The sequence below is a fragment of the Falco punctatus genome (genome assembly GCF_963210335.1).
Source record: "Falco punctatus genome assembly, contig: scaffold_201, whole genome shotgun sequence".
In the NCBI taxonomy this organism is placed as follows: Eukaryota; Metazoa; Chordata; class Aves; order Falconiformes; family Falconidae; genus Falco; species Falco punctatus.
The window spans coordinates 13369-32922 of record NW_027660285.1 but is presented as its reverse complement, the minus strand read 5'-3'; the positions used below and the strand labels follow the sequence as shown (position 1 = coordinate 32922).

The following is a 19554-nucleotide window of genomic DNA, read 5'->3' as shown; positions in this document are numbered from 1 at the left end:
CCACTCCATGGCTCCCCTCTGCCTTCAGGGCTCCCCCCGGGGCTCCCCCAGGCCTCCCACCCCATTCCTCCCTCGACTCCTGCCACCCTCAGCCGCCATTTTGCCCCCCCCCCCGCCCCCCAGATCTCCCACCCCTGGGGTTCCCGCAAGCCCGGGGGGGGGGGGCGGGGTCCGGCCGCCCCACCAGCCTGCTGACACCGCAGCTCTGTGCGGGATCCAGCCCCCGCAGGTACAAAGCACAATGACCACGCAACGCGCCCCAGCGCCCGTTTATTGTCCCCCTGCTTTATTACACCCCCCACCCCCGTACACGCAGTGAGCATCCCCCCCGGGGTAATCACCAAGGGGGGGACATGGGGTGGGGGTTCTGGAGGTAGGACATCACGACGGCTGAGATGGAGAGCCTGGAAGAGGGAGAAACACCAGGCCAGGCTTCAGGGACCCCCCCCATACACACACCCACACCCACCCACCCCCAAAACCAGGCCGGTCTCCCCACTGTCCCCTCTTTAGGGGACGTGGCACCGCCGGGGTGGGGGCTGCCAGCACTCACATGAAGCTGCTCATCATCTGCTTGGTGTCCTCGGAGCTGCGGGAGTTGGCGAAGCTGATGAAGGAGCAGTAGACGGCGATCCAGGCGCACCACTTCAGCTGTGGGCAGCGGGGTATGGCATGGGGACTGCCCCTGTCCCCCCTGTCCCCCCTGGGGACAGCCCCTGTCCCCCCCTGAGCCCTCCCTATAACCACCCTTGCGCACAGGCCCTGTTCCCCCTTGGCCCTTGACCACCCCAACACCCCCAGGGATGTTCCCCGTCTCCCTGACCCCCCCCCCTCCCCCCGGGATGGTCCCTGTGCCCCCACAGCAATCAGCCACCCCTGAACCGTCCGAGAACGGCCCTCAGCCCCCCCCAAATACCATCCCGCCGCCCACCCCAGGCCCACCCCAGCGCCCCACCTTGAGCATGAGCCCACACATGCTGAAGACCATCCCCAGCAGGTTCATGTAGTCGGGCGTCGGGTCCTCCAGCGCCGGTTAGTCTCGCTGGCCGGTGGCTTGTATCTGGGGCAGGGGGCATCAGACAGGCCAGGGTCCCGGTCCCTATCCCAGTCCCTTCTCCCGGTCCCTCTGGTCCCCACAGCCTCTTTGGTTCCGTCCCCCCCCCTTCCCGGTCCCTCTGCTCCCCACCACGTAGCACTCTTGCCCCCCCCCCCCCCCCCCCCCCCTTTGGTACCCCCCTGGTCCCTCTCCCAGGTCATTCTACTGGTCCCGCTGCCCCTTCCCATCATCTCTCTAGTCCCTCTGGTCCCCCCGGTGCCCCCCCAGTCCCCTCTCGCGTCCCCTGGTCCCTCTTCTGGCCCCCCCGCCCCCCCCAGGCCTCTCTCTCGGCCCTCCTGGTCCCCCCCAGATCCCTCTGGTGTCTCCCCCAGGCCCCTCTTGCGCCCCTCCCCCCCCCCTCTGGTCCCCCCCCAGCCCTCTCGTCTTTTTTGGCCCCCGCCCCCCCCTCCTGCCCCCCCCCCCTTCCATCCCCCCCTCCTCCATCCCCCCCCCCTTCCCCCCCCTCCCTCCCTCCCCCCCCCCCGGCCCCCCCCCTCCCCCCCTCCTCCCCCCCCGCCCCCCCCTCCTCCCCCCCGGCCCCTTTCGGGCCTCCCCCCGCCGCCTCCGCCGCCTCCGTCCCCTCTCACCCCCCCGTGTCCCCCCCGTCCCTTCTCTCGCCCCCCCCCGGTCCCTCAGCCCCCCCCTTCCTCCCGACTACCCCCGTCCCTCTGCCCCCCCCCTCCCCCGGTCCCCCTCTCGCTCCTCTCCCGGTCCCCCCGGTCCCCACCCCCCCCCGGTCCCTCTGGTGTCCCCCCGCCCCACCTGGCCACCCGCGCCGGCCGCCGCGGATCCGCCATGCCGCCCCGCCGCCCGCTTCCGCCACCGCCGCCGGAAGAGGCCCCGGTGCCGGTGCCGGTCCCGGTGCCGGCCACGCCATGGCCTTCCCGCGGCCCCGGCCCCCCCGCCCCGAGCTGCCGCGGCGGCGGGTGCGGACACTGCAGTGCGGGCAGGGCGCGGTGCGGGCCGTGCGCTTCAACGGTGGGGCGGGGGAACCGGGGGCGGGGACCCGGGGGGGGGGGGGGGGCGGGGGACCCGGGCGGGGGGGGTACTGGGGACCCGGGGGGGAAAACTGGGGACCCGGGCGGGGGGGGACCGGGACCCGGGCGGGGGGGGTACTGGGGACCCGGGGGGGAAAACTGGGGACCCGGGCGGGGGGGACCGAGGACCGAGGTGGGGACCCGGGGGTGGGGTACTGGGGACCGGGAGCGGGGACCCGGGGGGACACCGGAGACTGGGGGCGGTGGGGGGGTTGAGGAGCACCGGGGACCCGAGTGGGGGAACATCGGGGACCGGGGGGGGGCGGAACGGGGACCCGGGGGGGCGGAACGGGGACCCAGCCCCCATCCCAGGGCCACAGGGACCCCAACTTCTTGATCCCATCCCAGGGGGGCAGCGCACCCCCGGTCTCTGTCCCATGGTCAGGAAAAGGGGAGCCAGGCTCCTGTCCCGGGGGGGTAACTGGGGGGGGAGGGGCGGCGCCTTTGGGGTGCTCGGGGGGGTCACCTCAGCCCCCCCCCCCCCCCCCCCCCCAGTGGATGGGAACTACTGCATGACCTGTGGCAGCGACAAGTCCCTGAAGCTGTGGAACCCGCACAAGGGCACGGCGCTGCGCACCTACCAGGGGCACGGCTACGAGGTGCTGGATGCTGCCGGGTAAGGGGCGGGGGGGGGGGGCTGTGGGGACCCCCACCCCTTGGGGACCCCCAGCCCCACTGATGGGGTTCTCCCCCAGCTCCTTCGACAACAGCCAGCTCTGTTCCTGCGGGGCCGACAAGACCGTGGCACTGTGGGACGTGGCCACCGGGCAAGTGGTCCGCAAGTACCGGGGACACGCGGGGGTGAGGACGCAGGGGAGGGATGATTTGGGGAGGGGGTGGGTGGGCTCGGGGAGGGGGTCTGGGGAGTCAGGGCTCCTTGTGAAGCGCTGAGTCGCCGTTTCTCCCGCAGAAAGTGAACTGCGTCCAGTTCAATGAGGAAGCCACCATCATAGTGTCCGGTAAGGGGGTGGAGTGGTCTTGGGGGTGGGGGTCCCACCAGAACCAAAGCCCCCCCCTCCCCCCCACCCGACACCACCTTTTTCCGCCCCCGACCAGGCTCTATCGACTCCACCATCCGGTGCTGGGACTGCCGCTCCCGCCGCCCCGACCCCGTCCAAGTCCTGGACGAGGCCAAGGACGGCGTCTCCAGCGTGAAGGTCTCCGATCACGAGATCCTCTCGGGGTGAGGGATGGGGACAGGGGGGCCCCCCCCCAGCGCCAGGGATTCCTGGCCCCCCCCACCCCCCCACCGCTAACCCCCACCCCCCCCCCCCCCGGCTCCGCAGCTCCGTGGATGGCCGTGTCCGACGCTATGACCTGCGCGCCGGCCAGCTCTACTGCGACTACATTGGGAGTGAGTGGGGGCACGCAGGATGCTGGGGGGGGGGGGGGGGGGGCTCCCATGGTGGGGGGCTGCCAAGGATGGGGCAGCGCTTCCCGGGACACCCCCAAACTCCTGCCTGTTCCCAGGCCCCATCACCAGCGTGTGCTTCAGCAAGGACGGGCAGTGCGCCCTGGCCGCCAGCCTCGACTCTACCCTGCGCCTACTGGACAAGGAGACGGGGGAGCTGCTGGGCGAGTAGGAGCCCCCTCCCCACGGTGCTGTGCCCCCCCGGGGGAAGCTGTGGAGAGGTCCCCACCTCACCCTGTCCCCCCTGGGACCCCCCCACCCCCCCCCCCCAGGTACACAGGCCACCGCAGCACGGCGTACCGGCTGGACTGCGTGTTAAGCGAGCAGGACACCCACGTGGGCAGTGCCTCCGAGGATGGCAACGTCTACTTCTGGGACCTCGTGGAGGTGAGGAGGCGAAGTCCAAGGGGCCAAACCCACACTTCGGGGGTCCCAGGGGAGCCCCCCCCCATCCTGACACTGCCCCCCACCCCCTGCAGGGCTCGCTGGCGCTCAGCCTGGAGGTGGGCCGCGGCGTGGTGCAATCACTTGCCTTCCACCCCACCCTGCCCTGCCTGCTCGCCGCCACCGAGGGCCACATCCAGCTCTGGCGCGAGGAGACCTTCCAGCCCGAGGGGGACAATACCGCCACGTGACACGGTTTGGGTGGGGGGGCACCCGGCGTGCCCATCTGCACCCCCCCACTAACAAGGAATAAACCCCCTCCCCCAGTGTGGAGAAGCCCCGGTGCTTTATTGGGAGCGCACAGAGCTGCACGGCCCAAGCAGCTCCAATAAATACAAGCGTTGGGGAGAGGGGAACGGGCGGACGGAGGAGGGGGACACAGGCAGGTGGAGGGGGGAGCTGGGGACAGACTGCTGGGGGGGATGGGGACACATGGACGGTGGCGCGGGGGTCCCGGCTCCCCCATTCCGCCAGGCAGGGGAAGCGCCCCGCTCTCTCCTGCTCTGCGCGGGCTGGTGTGTAGGGCGCAGGGAGCGGAGCCTGGGCACACTGAGCCCCTGCAGAGGTACTGGGGGGCTTGGCCCCCCCAAACTAGGGGCTTGGTGGGGGGGTGTCACCCCCAAGGGAGACCCTGCCGCCGGCTCAGTCTCCCGTCGTCCCCGAGGCGAACGCATCGGCTCTCTGGGCAAACGTCTCCGCCACCAGCAGCGGAAACACCAGGGAGGCATCGGCGTAGACCTGGGCACAGGGAAGAGGGGGTGAGGATGGGGGAGCCCCCCCCTCCGCCGGGCACCCCAAATCCCTCAGGGACCCCCGCCCCACCTTGACAGGGGTGGCATCCATCCGGATCTTGCCCCAGGACACAGCCTCGTCTGGCCGCGCCCCCGAGTCGGAGCCATCAAACTCCTGCGCCGTGTTGACGTAGACAGAGAAATCGGCTCCGTTCCTCTGTGGGGCGAGAAGTGGGGTGAGTCCCTGCCCCCCCCATCCCTGGGGACACGGCGGGGGGTGGCCCCCATCCCCCCCTCACCATCAGGTTGGCGTTGGCGATGTGGTGCTTCACCAGCCCCCCGCCCAGGATGATCATTCCCGTCTTCCTGGCAAAGATGGCCTGGGTGTTGATGAGGCGCAGGTCTGCAGGCGGAGACGGCTGTTAGGGGACCCCGGTGGGGGGGGGAGGGGAGGAAACACCCCAACATTTGTGGGGGGACTTGGGGACACCCCCCCTGGGGACATGCTCACCCTCCACAATATCCAGCACCAGCCCCGGGTGCTTGTAGGAGTGAAAAAAGATCATGTCCCCCAGGGAGCCATCGGTGAGCGCCGGGCTCAGCACTGGGATGTTGTTCTAGAGAGAGGAAGCGGTGACAGGGTGGTGACGGGGCGGTGACACCCCCCCACCAGAGCGGTGACACCCGGGGTGACCATCTCCCCCCCCCCCCCCTACCTTCTGCGCCCAGTAGCACACCGACTCGGGGTTGTCGATCTCCTTGCCCAGCCGCGCGATCATCCTGGAGGGCGTCCACCTCGTGCCCTGCCGGACCACCACGCTCAGCACCCCCAGCCCCTTGTCCCCTCGCGTCCTCATGTCCCCCCCACCCCTAGAGCCAGGGAGGACCTAGAGGTCCGGGCTGGGCCCCCCCCGCCCCCCACCTGTGTTTCCTGCTCATCCACCATCTGCTCCAGGATGGGCATCAGCCAGTCCTCGAACTTGCAGTAGTTGTCGTTGGGCACCAGCAGGTTCCCGATCCTTGGGAGAGGACAGGCTCAGCCCGGGAGGGGACCCCGGCACTGGGGAGGGGACCCCGGCACTGGGGAGGGGACCCCCTCCCCCCCTCCCCACCCCCCGTACCTGTTGATGCCACTCTGGCGCAGGTCCTGGCCCCGCAGGCTGAAGTCCCCAATGTAGGTGGGCGCCAAGCACTTGATGATGTCCTCCTCCACGCCCCCCGCCGTGGTCACCAGCACGTCCACCTGCCCCGCGGCGCAGGCTGTGTCAGCAGGACCTTGGGGACCCCCCAGGGACAAGTAGGGGGGGACCGTACGGCAACCTGAGGGACCACTCGAGGACAGGGCTGGGACCTTGGGGACTTCTGGGACACCCCAGAGAGCAAACTGGGACCGCTGGGGACCCAGAGGGACCTCCCGGGGACAGGTCCGGGACCCCCAGGCCACCCCAGAGAGCAAACTGGGACCACTGAGGACCCAGAGGGACCTCCCGGGGACACGTCCGGGACCCCCAGGCCACCCCAGAGAGCAAACTGGGACCACTGGGGACCCAGAGGGACCTCCTGGGGACAGGTCCGGGACCCCCAGGCCACCCCAGAGAGCAAACTGGGACCACTGGGGACCCAGAGGGACCTCCTGGGGACAGGTCCGGGACCCCCAGGCCACCCCAGAGAGCAAACTGGGACCACTGGGGACCCTGGGGACAGGTCCGGGACCCCCAGACCACCCCAGAGAGCAAACTGGGACCACTGAGGACCCAGAGGAACCTCCCGGGGACAGGTCCGGGACCCCCAGGCCACCCCAGAGAGCAAACTCGGACCACTGGGGACCCAGAGGGACCCCTCAGTGACAGGACTGGGACCACGGGAACCAAGCTGGTAGCCCCCCAGTGACTCAAGGCACAGGCTGGGGACCTCGGGGACACCCGGGAGAGCGCTGCCCCCCACCCTGGAAGCCTACGAGGACCCTCAGGGACAGGGGTGCAGCCCAGGGGGCACCCCAAGGATCTGAGGTGTGTCCCTCCCCCCCCGGGGCTGGTAGGACCCCTGACCCTGCTGGAGACCCCCAGGTGTCCCCCCGCACCATGTTGTGCTGCACCAGGTAGCGGATGGTCTCCCGCACGCCGGAGCTGATGAGGTTGGAGGTGAAGCCCAGGAAGATGGTGCAGCCCGAGGGGGGCCGGGGTCCCCCCAGCCCGGCCCGGTCCCGCTCCTCCGCGCTCAGCGGCTCCAGCTTCGCCGCGATCTGTGGGCGCGGGGGGGGGGGGAGGGGGTCAGCACCCGGGACCCCACCCCGCCGGCCGGGACCCCTGTGACCACCCAGCCCCGGTGTCCCCATCCAGGACCCCCAGACCCCCTCCCCGGGACCCCTGCGACCACCCAGCCCCGGTGTCCCCATCCGGGACCCCCTCCCCGGGACCCCTGCGACCACCCAGCCCCGGTGTCCCCATCCGGGACTCCCGGACCCCCTCCTGCCACCCGGGACCCCCTCCTCCCGGGATCCCAGCACCCCCCAGCCCCGGGACCCCCTCCCAGCTGCCCGGGACCCCCTCCCAGCTGCCCGGGACCCCCGGCCCCCCCACCATCCGGTGAATCTCGGCGACGGCCTGGGCGAAGCTGGTGGCCTGGAAGCCGGTGGTGAGGAAGGAGCGGAGCAGCGCGGCGTGGTCCGGGCCGCCGGCGAAGTCGTACCCGCGCACCGGGAGGCTCTGGGCCGGGAGAGGCCCGCTCGGCTTCAGCACGGCCCGCAGGGCCGCGGCCGGGGCCTGCCCCGGTGCCGCCATGGGGCTCCGGCCGCCTCACTCCTCCGCGCCGCCGCTGCGCGCCGCCATCTTGGCCCGCCCTGTGCCGTACGACTGGGCGCCGCCATCTTGGCCTGCACCGTACCCCGCCCGCCGCCATCTTGGGGCTGGACGGTGGCCGCGGAGGGACAACACGCTCCCAGAAGCGAAAGGCCTCAGCTCGGGCAATGGCGCTGGGGTGACCCCGAACCCTCCATCCCCTGCAGCGCCCCGAAACCACCCAATATCGCCCCAAAAGCACAGGATCCCCCACGGGGGAGGGGCGAAACCTCTGCTCCAGTCAAATCCTTTTAATACCCACGAACAGGCAGCAGCTTCCAGCCCCACCAAGGGCCCAGGGCCAGGCCCGTCTCCTCCATGTTGGGGGGCACGGAGGGGACCCCACTGGGAGCGGGGACAGACCCCCCCTTCGGCAGGGAGCCCCCCGGCACCCCTCCTTCCTGGGCAGCGAGCACGGGATCGTGGCATCACGTCAAGTCCGGAGCCTCCACACCTCGACCGAGAGGCCCCCCGAGGCGGCTGCCACCACGTCACCATCCACGCTGATCTGGGGGGGGCGAGAATGGCGTCGGGGCGCTCTGATGGGGGTCACCCCCTCCTCCCCTCCTGTGGGACACCCACCCCCCCAGGCAGCCCCCGCTACAAGGACCAGCACAGGAGATGCAGGGGCACGGCAGGGCTGATGGGGTGCTTGCACACGCGTGTGCAAGGTGAGGGTGTGTGCGTACGCCATGTGCGAGGTGGGGGTGTCGGGGGGGGGGGGGGGGGGGGCGTGCACACACGCGTGCGAGGGGGCAAGTGCCTCCTTACCCCGTTGAGCACGTCGTCATGTGTCCAGGAGCAGATGGTGCGGGGAGGGTCTGTAGGGATGTGTATCTGCAAGAGAGCAGCAGCCGTTCGCGGCCCCCCACAGCAGGGCCAGCAGCCCCCCAGCCCGGCGCTGCCTAAGGGGGACCGAGGGACCCTCACCCGCAGCATCCTGTCGGTGGATGTGGTGTAGAGAGACCCCAGCGAGTGCCAGAGCCCCGTGATCTGCAGCCGGTGCCCCACGTCGAAGTACTGCGGGGGCGGGGGAAGGACACAAAAACATACCGTGAGGCATCGGGGGGCACCTGACCCCCCCAGCCCTGTGCCCCCCAGCCCCCTCAGGGTCCCTTACCCGGGCAGGCTGGAAGCTGCCAGTGCTGTTCCCAAAGACGTACACCCGGCCCTGGTTGTCCCCAGCCCAGAGCTGCGTCCCCTGGTAGGACATGGAGAGCAGGTAGTTTTCCAGCTGGGGACAGGGTGGGAAGAGAAACGTTAAGGGGGGCAGATCCCGCAGCGCCCCAGACCTTGGGGTCCTGGTTCCAGAAGCAATGCGGGACAGAGCCCCCAGCCCACCCCTGGGGTTTTGGGGGGCAGCGGGACCCACCTGCAGCCGCTGGAGGACCCCGTTAGCTCGGCGGTCAAAGACGACGAGGGTCCGGTCCTCGCTGCCCGACACGATGAGCTGGTCATCGGCTGCCAGCGACAGGACGGCGCTGGCATGGGGCTTGTAGCTGCGCACCAGGGCCTGGCCAGCTGCTGGAGGATTTGGGGGGGTTGAGCTGGGGCCCCCCACCGTCAGCATCCCCACTCCCCGCCCCCCCCGTCCCATCCCCAGCAGGACCAACCTCGCGGGTCATAAATAGCCACCGTCTTGTCGTAAGTCCCGGTGACGAGGACGTCGGGGCGGTAGGAGAGGCACAGCACAGCCGCCTTCTCCCTGGGGACGAGGGGAGGGCTGGGCTCAACTGGCCCCCCTCCACGACTCCCCCAAACCCCCCTGGCCCCCCCCCCAATGTTACCTGATCTCCCCAAACTGCTGCCCCTCAGCCTCCAGGTCCCACAGCTTCACTGTGCTGTCCCAGGAGCCTGAGCACACCTTGTTGTCCCGGGAGGCCAAACACCAGACCCAGCCCTGTGAGGGAGACCCCAAACCCACCACCAGTTGCCGAACCCCTCCGGGACCACCCAGTGGCTCCCCGGGGCTTAGAACCGAGGTGTAAGTGGTGGGGATCACAGCTGCGCCCCCCCCCCCCCCCCCACACACACACACCTTGTGCGTCCCGTTGCGCTCGGTGCCCAGCGCCTTCACCAGCACCTTCCCAGGAGCCTGGCCAAGCTGCCGCAGGTCCCACAGGTTGACGTTGCGGTCGCGGGCACCCGAAACACAGAGGGTCCCCCCCTACCATGTTTTGGGGAGGGCAAAGATAAGGAGAGGACCCCCTCATTAAAAACAGGGACACACCCCCCCCCCCCCCAGGACCCGAGGAGGACGGAGTCGACGGAGGCGAAGTGGCCCTCGTCCAGGGAGAAGTGCTCCATGGGGGCCCCACCACCCTCCCAGCGCTGAAGATGCTCCTCTAGATCCACGCAGGCGGCCGACCAGTCAAACCCCTCCTCTGTGGGGAAATGGGGGTGTCAGGGGGGCCCCCCCCAAACTCATAGGGGGGACTGGGGTGGCCCCTAAGCCACCCCCTTCGCCCTGGTGCAGCGCCCCATAGACAGCTCTGTTGCCAGAATGGGGGAAATGGGGAGTTATGGGGGGTTTCCAACACACTGGGGAGAAATGGGGGATTTGGAGGGTCTCCCCAGTCGGCCACAGAGAAATGGGGGGCAGGAGGGTCCCCAACTCCCCGCATTCACCCTCTGCAGCACCCCACAGCCCCCTCAGGGCCGGCAGACCCAGCAAAACGGAGCATTAGGGATGTCCCCCACCTACCACAGCTAAATATTTTGGGGGTCCCAAACCTGCTGTGGGGAAACAGCATCAGGGGTCGTCCCACCCCCCCACCCCCACCCCCAAGACCCATGCGCCCCAGCCAGACCCACCTTCCAGGACAGGGAAGGGGCCACGGGCGATGCGCTGCAGCCTGAGCCGCCAGGCCACGGCGTCGCAGGCCACCTCCCGCAGCGCCCGGCAGACGCGGGGCAGGACCCCCCGCACCTCCCGCGCCCCCAGGTACCCGCAGATCTCCAGCAGCAGCTCCAGCGGCAGCGCCAGCAGCCCCCCCGCGCCCCCCCCCACCCGGGGGCGGCCGCTTCAGCCCCAGGATGGGACGTGGAGGAGGGACGGAGGAGCTGGGGCCCGGGGTCGGGGCGGCGGGGGGCGGCGGGGGAGGGCCGGGGGGGGGCCCCGGGCCCCGCAGTCGGGTGACGTATTCCTGCGCCTGCCGGTCAGGGTCGTCGGGCGCAGGGGCCCCCTCCATAGCTAGGGGTGGGGGGGGGTCAGCACCTACCAGAGCCGGGACCCCCTCGCTGCGCCATGAGCAGGACCCTCACCCCTGTTCCTGCCGCATTCCCACGGCCTGTCACACCAGAATTTGCCCCAAACCGGGACACCCCCCCACCCCACCCCCCGGTATAGGGACACCCTCCCTGCCCAGATCCCCATCCCCCCAAACCAAACCCCCTGTATAGGAACCTCCATGCCAAGGTTCTCCCACAAAGCCCCTGGTACTGGGACGCCCCCCACCCCGATACCGGGATCTTCCAGGCCCACATCCGCCCCCCACCCCACCCAAGTCCCCGGTACTGGGACGCCCCCCACCGGGATCGCCCCCGAGGACCCCGACACCGGGACCCCCCAGGCTCCCCCCGAGGTGCCCGGTATGCGGCACCCCCACACCCAGACACTCCCTGAGCTGCCGGTACCGGGACGCATTCCCCACCATCACCAGGATCAGCCCCACCACCCGAACCCACCCCCTAACCCCGGTACCGAGACCGTCAGCACCTCCGCAAAACCCCCGGAGCCCCGTTGCCGCCCCCTCCCCGTTCCCACCCGCCCGTTCGTGTGTTCCCCCAAGGTCTGGGGTCCCCCCGCAGCCCACCCCACCCCCCCGTCAGGTACCGGGGCGCGGCCCGGCCCGGCCCCGCCGCGTCCCGTCGCCACGGCCACGGTGGGATCCGCTTCCGGCGCGCTGCCAGCGCCTCGTCCAATGGGAGCGAGCGGCGCTGACGTCATCCGGCTGCGCCGGAAGTGGGGCACGTGTGGCGACAGGGAGGGGCCGCGCCGCGCCGGCCCCGGGACCGACACCCCCCATCCCCCACCCCTACCCCCCGGCGGGAACAAACGGCACCGAGCCGGCGGACGGTCAACAACGGACTCTTTACCGAGCAGGAACGAGGGGACGCGGCACAACCGGGCCCGCCGCCCTCCCCGGGACACGCCCCCCCCCCCCCCCACCTCCCGGTCCTAGCGACCCGCCCCCCCCCCCCCTCCTTGTAAACGGTAAAAAAACGGAACAAAACGGGGAAAAACACAAGAAACGTGGCACCGACTCGCTCACGACGAAGCACAACGGCGGCGGCTCGGCTCCCCCCGGCCCCCCGCATCGCCCCGGGGCCCACCCGCCCCCCCCGGGGTCCCCCCGCGCCCCCCCCTCCCCCGGCCGGGGCTGCTCTATATGTTCCTAGAGGTTTATCTCCATAAACGTGTGCATGGGTACGGGGTGGGGGGGCACCATGCGGGGGGAGGGGGGAGAATAGGAACATCCTACAGCGGAAAAGCAGCGGGGGGAGTCGCCCCCCTTCCCGGCCCCCCCATTTTTGGACCCTTTTGCCCCGATTTTTGCTTCCCCCCCCCAGGGTTTTGGGGTGCCCCCACCGCGGGTCCCTCCCTCCCCCGCAGTCACCATGGACCCCCCCCCAGCCCCCTGTCCCTCCCCCCGCCCTTCTCTCCCTAGGGGTGAAACCGATCTCGGGGTCCCCTCCCCGGGGCAGCTGGGGACGGGGTGAGGGGGGAGGGGGACACCGTGCCGTGAGCCCCCCACGCGGCTCCTCCCGCCCCCCTGAACCCCCCCGGGCACGGCGCGGGGTCGCCCGCTCACGGCCGCAATCCTCACGGCCTCCCGGCGCCGACCTGTGAGGGAAGGGAGAGGGGTCAGGGGGGAAGCCGTTTGCCCCGGGGAGGGGTGTCTGTCGTTCGGGGGGGGGGGTGGGGGGGGTGGGGGTTCATCTATTCACACACCCCCCCCCTCCGGACCTGGTTCTGGTGCCTCCACCTGGCCTAGACCCCATAAAACGCCGGCCAGCCGGTCCTTGAGCAGGGGTGGGAATTGCTCTGAAAACTGCTGCCAGTTCTCCTCACCCACCTGGTCCTTGAAGCCATGGAGGATCTGGAGGGGCGTGGGGGAGGGGGGGGGCATTAATAACGAAGGGGGGGCCCTGCTGAGCGCCCCTCCCCCGCGGTGTTAGGTGGCCCCAATCACCCCTTCCCCCCCCCCCGCTGACCTTATAGAACATGTCCCGCAGGTCATCCTTGGGGCTCACCCAGGATGCGACGGCATCGCAGAAGAAGATGAAGTCCTTGAGGGGTCACAAGGGGCGAAATGGGGGGGTGAGGGGGAAAGGGACCCCCGCATTGTGGCTAGAGCCAGGCTCTAGCTGAACACCCCCACCCCCACCCCAAATCTCCCCCCCCCCAGGTGCTGGTGGTTGCCCCTGAGCCGCGGGGGGAGCGGTTCCCACTCCCCCTGTGGGCTCAGGGTCAACCACCAGCCCCCCCTAAAACTGCTGGGGGCCCCCCCAGTACCTGCACAACCCCCCCAGGGTTCACCCCAATCATCACACAGATGCCGCGGAAAGCCGAGTCCTTCTCCTCGTTATCCCGGATGTTACGGAGGGACGTGCACCTTAAAAGGGGGAGGAGGGGTGGGATTGGGGTTCAGTGCCCCCCCCTCCCCTCTTCCTGGGGGGGTGCAGGTACCCCCAAAGCAGCCCCCTCCCCCACTCACCAGGGCCGGATGAATTGCTGCAGCATGGGGGCCACCTCCTGTGGGCAGACAAAGCCCAGGCGCCCGATGGTGATGGCTGCGGGCAGAGGGAAGGGGTTTGGCGGGGGCGGGGGGCACAGTGGCAGGGGCAGCCCCCCTCCAGCAAAAAGCATCCCCCAACCCCCCCCACCTTTGAGGTCCCACTGTGCCCCTCCCTGGCCTCACCCGTATTCTCCAGGAGGGTTTTGGGGGTGTTGGGGCGGTTGATGATCTCCACCAGGTTGTTCAGCACCATCTGGACGTAGGGCTGCATCTCTGCGCCTGTCAGGAAGCGGGGAGAATTTTGTCAGGAGGGGGGGGGCTCGCGGTTGGATGCCTGGGGGGCTCAGCTGGGCTCCCGGGGCGGGGGGGGGGGGGGGGCTCACCCATCTGCATGCAGATCTCCCCAATGGCCCACGTCGCGTTGTTGCAGACTGAGATGAACTCAGGGTTGAGGTTGGTGCCCAGGATGGGCATGAACTCGGCTTGAGGTGTGTGGGGGGGAAAAAACAGGGTCAGCTGCAGCCCCCGCGACCTCCAACGTGTCCTTTCGGGGTCCCCCCAGCGTCTCCCCTCGCCCCACGCCCTAGGGGGACCCCCGCAGTCCCTGCACCCACCGATGCAGGGCTTGACGTGCACAAAGCAAGCCTTGGTGAGGTCACCCAGGAGGGCGAAGGAGCTCTGCCGCACCTCGGGCATGGTGTCCTGCAGGCAGAGGGTGAGCGTGGGGGGCTACGGTGGCAGCCCCCAGGTTGGAGCTGGAGGGGGGTCTGGGGGTGGGGGGGGTCCCCTCACCTGCATGCACTGGAAGAGCAGCGTCATGATGTTGCTGCGAGCCACCAGCTGCTCCACGTGGCAGCCGAGACCCTCAGCCAAACCGCTCAGCAGGTCCAGGGCCACGATCATGAAGTCTTTGTCGGGGGCCTCATACTGCTCAGGGTGCTGGTTGTACATCTGTGGGGAGTGAAGGGGGGGGGGGGGGCACGGTCACCCCACGGCGGGGGGGGTGTGTGTGTGTCACACCCCACAGCACCTGGGGAAGGGGCGGGGGGGCTACAACTCACCATGGCTTGAGCCAGCGTCTTCTGGACCAGGGTGACGCAGCGCTGGTAGACAGGCTCGCAGTAGGGTAGGAAGCCGCTCTGCAGGGCGGTGGCCACCGAGGACAGGCACTGCAGGTGGGGAGGGGGGAAGGAACAGGAGGGGGATGGGAAGGGGCCAATTGGGTGGACACCCCCCACCCCCACCCCCCCTTGCTGCTGCCCTCTGCGCCCCACAGCTCACCTCCAGCAGCGGGAAGAGGTCCTTGTCCTCGTCCTTCAGCTCGTTCCACTTCTGGATGAGCGGCGGCATCAGCTTCTGGATGTATTCCTGTGCCCCAGGGGGAGACACCGTCATGGGGAGGGGGGACACAGTGGCAGGGGGAGCGATACTGGGGGCAGGGGGCTGTTCCCCTTCAGCCCAGGGACCATCAGACCAGAGGAGATCCACACTGGCAGTTCGGGATTCGAATGTCTGTTGTCACTTGTCATCACCGGTCCCGGGCTGGGGCACGGGGAGGGATGCACCGGGGTGCCATGGGGACCCCTGGGATGACGGGTGGGGACACGGGACCCCCCTGCACCGTACCGGCTGGTTGAGGTGGTGCCCCACGGAGTCCGCGAGGGTCCCAATGGCATCATAGAGGATCAGCAGGTTCTTGTGCTGGTACTTGCCAAAGGCGAAGACCAGCGTGTCCAGGATGAAGCTGAGGTACGGCACCAGCTCCGTGCACGCCTACCTCCTCCAGCGTGGCAAATGCACTGGGGGAAGGGGAGTAGAAAACGGGTCAGCAGCCCCCCCCCAGGCTGGGGCTGAGCACCCCCCACGCCCCCACTCTGGGTCAGACAGTACGAATACACCTTCATCACGGTGACTCAACACATCGATATCCTCATCCTGCCCAGGGAAGCGCTGGGATCCAGCGGCTCCTGCGCCCAAAACACCAGGGGAGGGGCCCCCCATCGCGCCCCCCAGGCCCCTACCTGCACGCTGCCTCCTGCACCCGCTTGTTGCTGTCGAGGATGCGCTTGAGCAGCTCGGTCATGAGGGGCTTGAGGTACATGTCGGGGGGGCTGGCTGACCACCCAGTGGGCGTAACGGCTCAGGGTCCAGCAAGCGATGGAGCGCACCAGCGCCTTCTTATCCGACAGGCATTGGATGAGGTGGGGGATCAGCTCCGGCAGGTAGGGCACCATGCCCTGCATGCAGCCTGAGGGGGGGGGGCACAGGGAGGCTCAGAGACCCCCGGCGCCGGCCACAGCGGTGGCTTGGGGACAGCCCGTGGCAGGCAGCGTGGCACCCACCTTCTGCGATGGCCCCCAGGACCAGGATGCCCGATTCTTGATGACCCACTCGGGGTGGAAGAGGAGCTCCTTGAGCAGCGGGAGGAGGTGGGGGAGCAGCTCTTCCCGGAAAACATTGGCCAGGACATCCAGCGCAGCGGCCGAGCACTTCCCTGCCGGGCAACACAATGGGACGGGGTTAATTAATTAGGGCACCATCTCCCCTTGGGGTTTAATCAATCCCCAGACTCACTGTGGGAACCCAAACCGGGGCCGAGACACCCCCCCCCCCTCGATTCGTACTCAGGTTCCAGTCTGAAAGCGTGTCGTCATCATCCTCATCCTCCGCATCATCGGGGTCCTGCGCCCGCTCCTCCTCGTGCTGCAGCGTCACTGTGCGGGACTTGTGGAAGCGGGGCTTGATGTCCTGCTCGCTGTCAGGAATGGCCTCATCCTCCTCCACATCACCCTGCCGGGACAATGGGGCATGGCACGGCGCAGCACGGCACCAGGACCCCCAACCGCCTGGCCCGGGGACCCACGACCCCCACGGATCAGACAGTACGAACACAACAGCCATCACCGGCATCAGCTCTGAAACTGTCATCACGTCCAGGCGGTCTCGGGGCAGCTCCAGCGCCCTCCCCCCCCCCCCCCGTTTGACCAGTACCAGCCCCACTGGGCTGCAGGAGGGACAGGGAGCCAGGCACCCTCCCGTTCCCACCCCAGCTCCGTACCTTCAGCAGGATGATGTCGATCTCCGAGTACTTCATGCCATTCACCAGGATAGGGATGAGCCTAGGGGGGGATAGAGGGAAGACCTGAGGGGTCTGGGCAGGGTCTGGGGGGGGGGGGTCAGGGGATGAGAGGGGGCTGCCCCGAGCACTCACTGCACCAGGTGGGAGGTCAGCACCTCCTTGCAGATGGGCTGCTCAGCCAGCGTCAGCCAGAACTCGCAAGCCTCCAGCGCCACGTTCTCGTCGCTGTCCTGCGTCCGCTGCAGCATGTACTTGCAGGGGGTGGGGCGGGACGTCAGCCCCCCAGCTCGCCTGCCCGGGGGTCCCAGGGGACACTGCTCCCCCCCCAGCCCGTCTCACCTGGATGATGCTGTGCATGTGGGGGATGAGGCGGTCGATGCGGACCTCCAGCAGCATCACCAGCGCACGGCACACATTCTTCCGCACCTCGGGGTCCTCGTCCACCGCCAGAGCGAAGAGATGCTGGAGGGAGCAGGACAGACAGAGCACGGGAGCCCCCTCAGCACCATCCACCTCAGGGATGCTCCTGGGCGGGGTTCCCCCCCCCCCCTCCAGCCCAGCTGCTCACCTCGATGAAGGTGTCAATGTTCTCCATCAGCGCCTGAGCCCGGTCCATGATGAACTGGTTGACACAAGCGATGGCGTGGGACCTGGCGGGGGACAGACCATGGGGGGGCGGTCCGTAAGGCTCATTAGCTCAATGATGCAGAGCTGGGGGGGGGGCTAGGAGGGGTCACCCCAGCCACCTGCCCCTCCTGTCCCCCACAGGGCTGAATTAACTCATGAGAGGGAAACATGCTCCAGGCTGGGATAACCTCCTGCCCTCCTCCAGGTTGGGGGGGGGGGGGGCACACACAGGGTCCTAACAGGACGATTTGGGGACAGGGGGATGGACTGAACCCAGTATTGGTGGGGGGGGCCCAAATCCCCGTGTCACTGCAGCGGGGGCACAGATGGAGCGGGACCACCCAGAGAGGGGGAAGACAGGGACCCTGAGGAGGTGACACAGAAACGGTTTGTTTCTCTCCACATCTCATTTAACAGCCACATCCCAGCTCTGGCCACGACCCCCCAAATTCCCACCCAGGTGGCCCTCCCTGTGGGGCTGCAGGGGGGTGTGGGTGTGTGCCCCCCCCCCCCCAGCCCACCCATACCTGATTTTGGGGCTGCAGTGCTTGAAAAACTGTAGGAACTTGGGGATCATGACGTTGAGGGGCCGGTTCAGTGCGTCACTATCCAAGAGCTCGGAGGAATCCTCGCAAATTTTCTGCAGGGCCCCGAATGCCCCCTGCGTGCCAAAGGGGTGTCAGCACCGGCTGCGCCCCCCCCCCCCCCCCCCCGCCCCGCCCCCCATTGCTGGCCCTGCGCACCTCGCACGTGTTGTAGTCCTCTGAATTCAGCAGGTTGCAAAGCTGTGGCAGCAACTCCGGCCACATCTGCAGCTCCCCCTTGGAGGCGATGGTGGTGATCAGGATGCCTGCGGGAGGGGGGGGTGTTAGAATGAGGGGGGGGGGGGCCCAGAGGGATCCCGCCGGGGCCCCAGCCCCATCTTACCGATGGTGGCTCGGATGAGGGAGGACGCGTCCCCGATGTTGTTGAGACATTCCTGTTTGATGAACTCGGCGACAGGCTGGGGGAAGCTCTGGTAATGCGCCTTCACGTTGTTCTTCAGGATCAGGCCGCTGAGCGACCGCGTGGGCTCGTCTGGGGGGGGGGGGGCACAAATCGGTAAGGGGGGGGGGGGGGGAGGCGCAACGTGTATCCCTTCCACTTCCAGCTCAACAAGCCCCGAACGGGCAGGCTTGGTACTGGCATCCACCTTCCACCAGCCCCCCAGTGCCTCCGCCAGCCCCCCAGTGCCTCCACCAGCCCTGTGGGATGCAGAGGACCCCCGAAGCCCCCACCCCACCCCGCCGGTGCTGCCGCTGCCCCCCCCCCCCCCAGTGCAGAGCAGCCCACCTTCGGATTTCAGTCGCGTCAGCACGAAGATTAGGTAATTGTTGAAGTCGGGGAATTGGTTCAGCTGCTTCAGCTTCTGCTCCAGGTGGTTAAGGACGGGGAGGGGGACGTTGTCCCGGATTAACGTGGCCAAAAGCCCCCCGCCCCTCCCCCCCCCCCCCAAGCTCAAACCCGCTGCTGACCTCGTTAATATAGCAATATCCCCAATTCCCCTTCACCCAGCTCAAATGGGGATGGGTGTATGTGTCACCATTGCTCCCTGTGCCCCCCCACCCCCCACCCCCACCCCGGGGGTCCTGCCCCACCCCCAGCCGTAGGATACGTCCTGCACGACGCGCTGCGTGGCCGTGTTGGGCGACTGCGAGTCCTTCAGCAGCTGCAGGACCTGCTGCAGGCCCTGCTCGTCCGGCTGCCAGTCCATGGCGGCTGGGGGGGGGGAGGGGAGGGGGGGGGGGAGGGGAGTCCTGGGGAAGGGGGCACAGATCCCGGATCCCTGCAGGGGGCGGGGGGAGTATGAAAACCGGGGGAACAAGGATATACCGGCAGCGTGGAAGGGATGCTCACGGAATGAGCGGGGTTCCCCGGGGGGGGGGGGGGGGGGGTAGGGATGGAGGCCAGCCCCCCGCCCCAGCGTTGGAGGGCAGGGTCCCCCCCCCCAGCGCTCGGGGACGGTCCCCACGCGGCGGGGGGGATGGGGACGCGCCGCGCACGTGGGGATGCTCCGGTTAAAGCGGAGCGGGGGAGGGGGGGATACGGAGCACATCTCCCCCCCACAGCGGGCCCCCCCCCCCCCCCGGCTATAACCGCCCCCAGCCGTGCCACCCGCACCAGCGTGCCGCCCCCCGCCCCCTCCCGCATTTACCCCCCAGCCGCGAGCCCCCGATCCTCCCGCCCCTCCGCCACACGGCCCCCCCCGGCACCCATCACCCCCTTCCCTCCCCCCCCAACCCCAACTTACCCCCCTCCCTGCCTGCCCCATCCCACCTCCCCCCCAGCCAGGCCTCCCCCACCCGCCAGGCCCCGCGCCGCTTGCCCCGCCGCCCCCACCGGGCCGGTACCTGCTTGGGGGGGAAGTACCGGGGGGAGGCTGTGAGGGGGGAGGGGGCCGGCTGTTGGGGGGGGGGAGGTGGCGGCTGGGAGACGAGGGGCACCGGCGCTGCCCGGAGGGAGCGGGCGCGACACGCGGGCGCTGACCCCCACCGGCCACCGTCCGCCCCGC

The 19554-nt window shown here is 69.3% G+C and overlaps 5 protein-coding genes across 6 annotated transcripts; 1 reads left to right on the top strand and 4 right to left on the bottom strand.

Annotated features, from left to right (window-relative positions):
- Window positions 1–265: 265 nt before the first annotated feature.
- WDR83OS (WD repeat domain 83 opposite strand) lies at window positions 266–2041 on the bottom strand. Its single transcript, XM_080411413.1, is given in 5 exon segments — window positions 266–404; window positions 554–651; window positions 956–1035; window positions 1038–1060; window positions 1859–2041. Coding segments are annotated over 5 exon segments (303 nt in total). The 5' UTR covers window positions 1894–2041; the 3' UTR covers window positions 266–337.
- On the top strand, window positions 1941–4264 carry WDR83 (WD repeat domain 83). The gene is made up of 9 exons (XM_080411411.1): window positions 1941–2074; window positions 2629–2749; window positions 2829–2934; window positions 3044–3092; window positions 3190–3316; window positions 3420–3487; window positions 3604–3712; window positions 3817–3931; window positions 4024–4264. Exons 1-9 carry the CDS (start codon window positions 1972–1974, stop codon window positions 4177–4179), a joined length of 954 nt encoding a protein of 317 aa, XP_080267537.1. The 5' UTR covers window positions 1941–1971; the 3' UTR covers window positions 4180–4264.
- On the bottom strand, window positions 4256–7650 carry DHPS (deoxyhypusine synthase). Of its 2 annotated transcripts, XM_080411409.1 has the most exons (9): window positions 7299–7650; window positions 6800–6961; window positions 5841–5962; window positions 5642–5738; window positions 5436–5522; window positions 5231–5336; window positions 5019–5122; window positions 4811–4936; window positions 4256–4726 (listed from the first exon to the last, which is right to left on the bottom strand). In XM_080411409.1, exons 1-9 carry the CDS (start codon window positions 7497–7499, stop codon window positions 4631–4633), a joined length of 1101 nt encoding a protein of 366 aa, XP_080267535.1. In that variant the 5' UTR covers window positions 7500–7650; the 3' UTR covers window positions 4256–4630. The 2 variants fall into 2 exon arrangements, with proteins under 2 accessions (XP_080267535.1, XP_080267536.1); XM_080411410.1 differs by lacking the exon at window positions 5436–5522.
- A 142-nt stretch (window positions 7651–7792) lies between these two features.
- On the bottom strand, window positions 7793–11599 carry FBXW9 (F-box and WD repeat domain containing 9). Its single transcript, XM_080411414.1, is given in 12 exon segments — window positions 7793–8064; window positions 8328–8393; window positions 8487–8576; window positions 8677–8790; window positions 8929–9077; window positions 9170–9261; window positions 9344–9456; window positions 9595–9723; window positions 9777–9940; window positions 10371–10563; window positions 10565–10749; window positions 11392–11599. Coding segments are annotated over 12 exon segments (1563 nt in total). The 5' UTR covers window positions 11585–11599; the 3' UTR covers window positions 7793–7989.
- Window positions 11600–11764: 165 nt separating this feature from the next.
- On the bottom strand, window positions 11765–18809 carry TNPO2 (transportin 2). The gene is given in 27 exon segments (XM_080411404.1): window positions 11765–12402; window positions 12526–12658; window positions 12774–12848; window positions 13075–13174; window positions 13277–13352; window positions 13481–13576; window positions 13681–13779; window positions 13912–13999; window positions 14090–14248; window positions 14359–14466; window positions 14579–14665; window positions 14924–15070; window positions 15072–15096; window positions 15319–15407; window positions 15409–15545; window positions 15640–15678; window positions 15681–15791; window positions 15922–16087; window positions 16356–16416; window positions 16509–16627; window positions 16716–16838; window positions 16945–17026; window positions 17531–17664; window positions 17747–17853; window positions 17931–18080; window positions 18336–18411; window positions 18658–18809. Coding segments are annotated over 27 exon segments (3135 nt in total). The 5' UTR covers window positions 18757–18809; the 3' UTR covers window positions 11765–11953.
- Window positions 18810–19554: the final 745 nt, after the last annotated feature.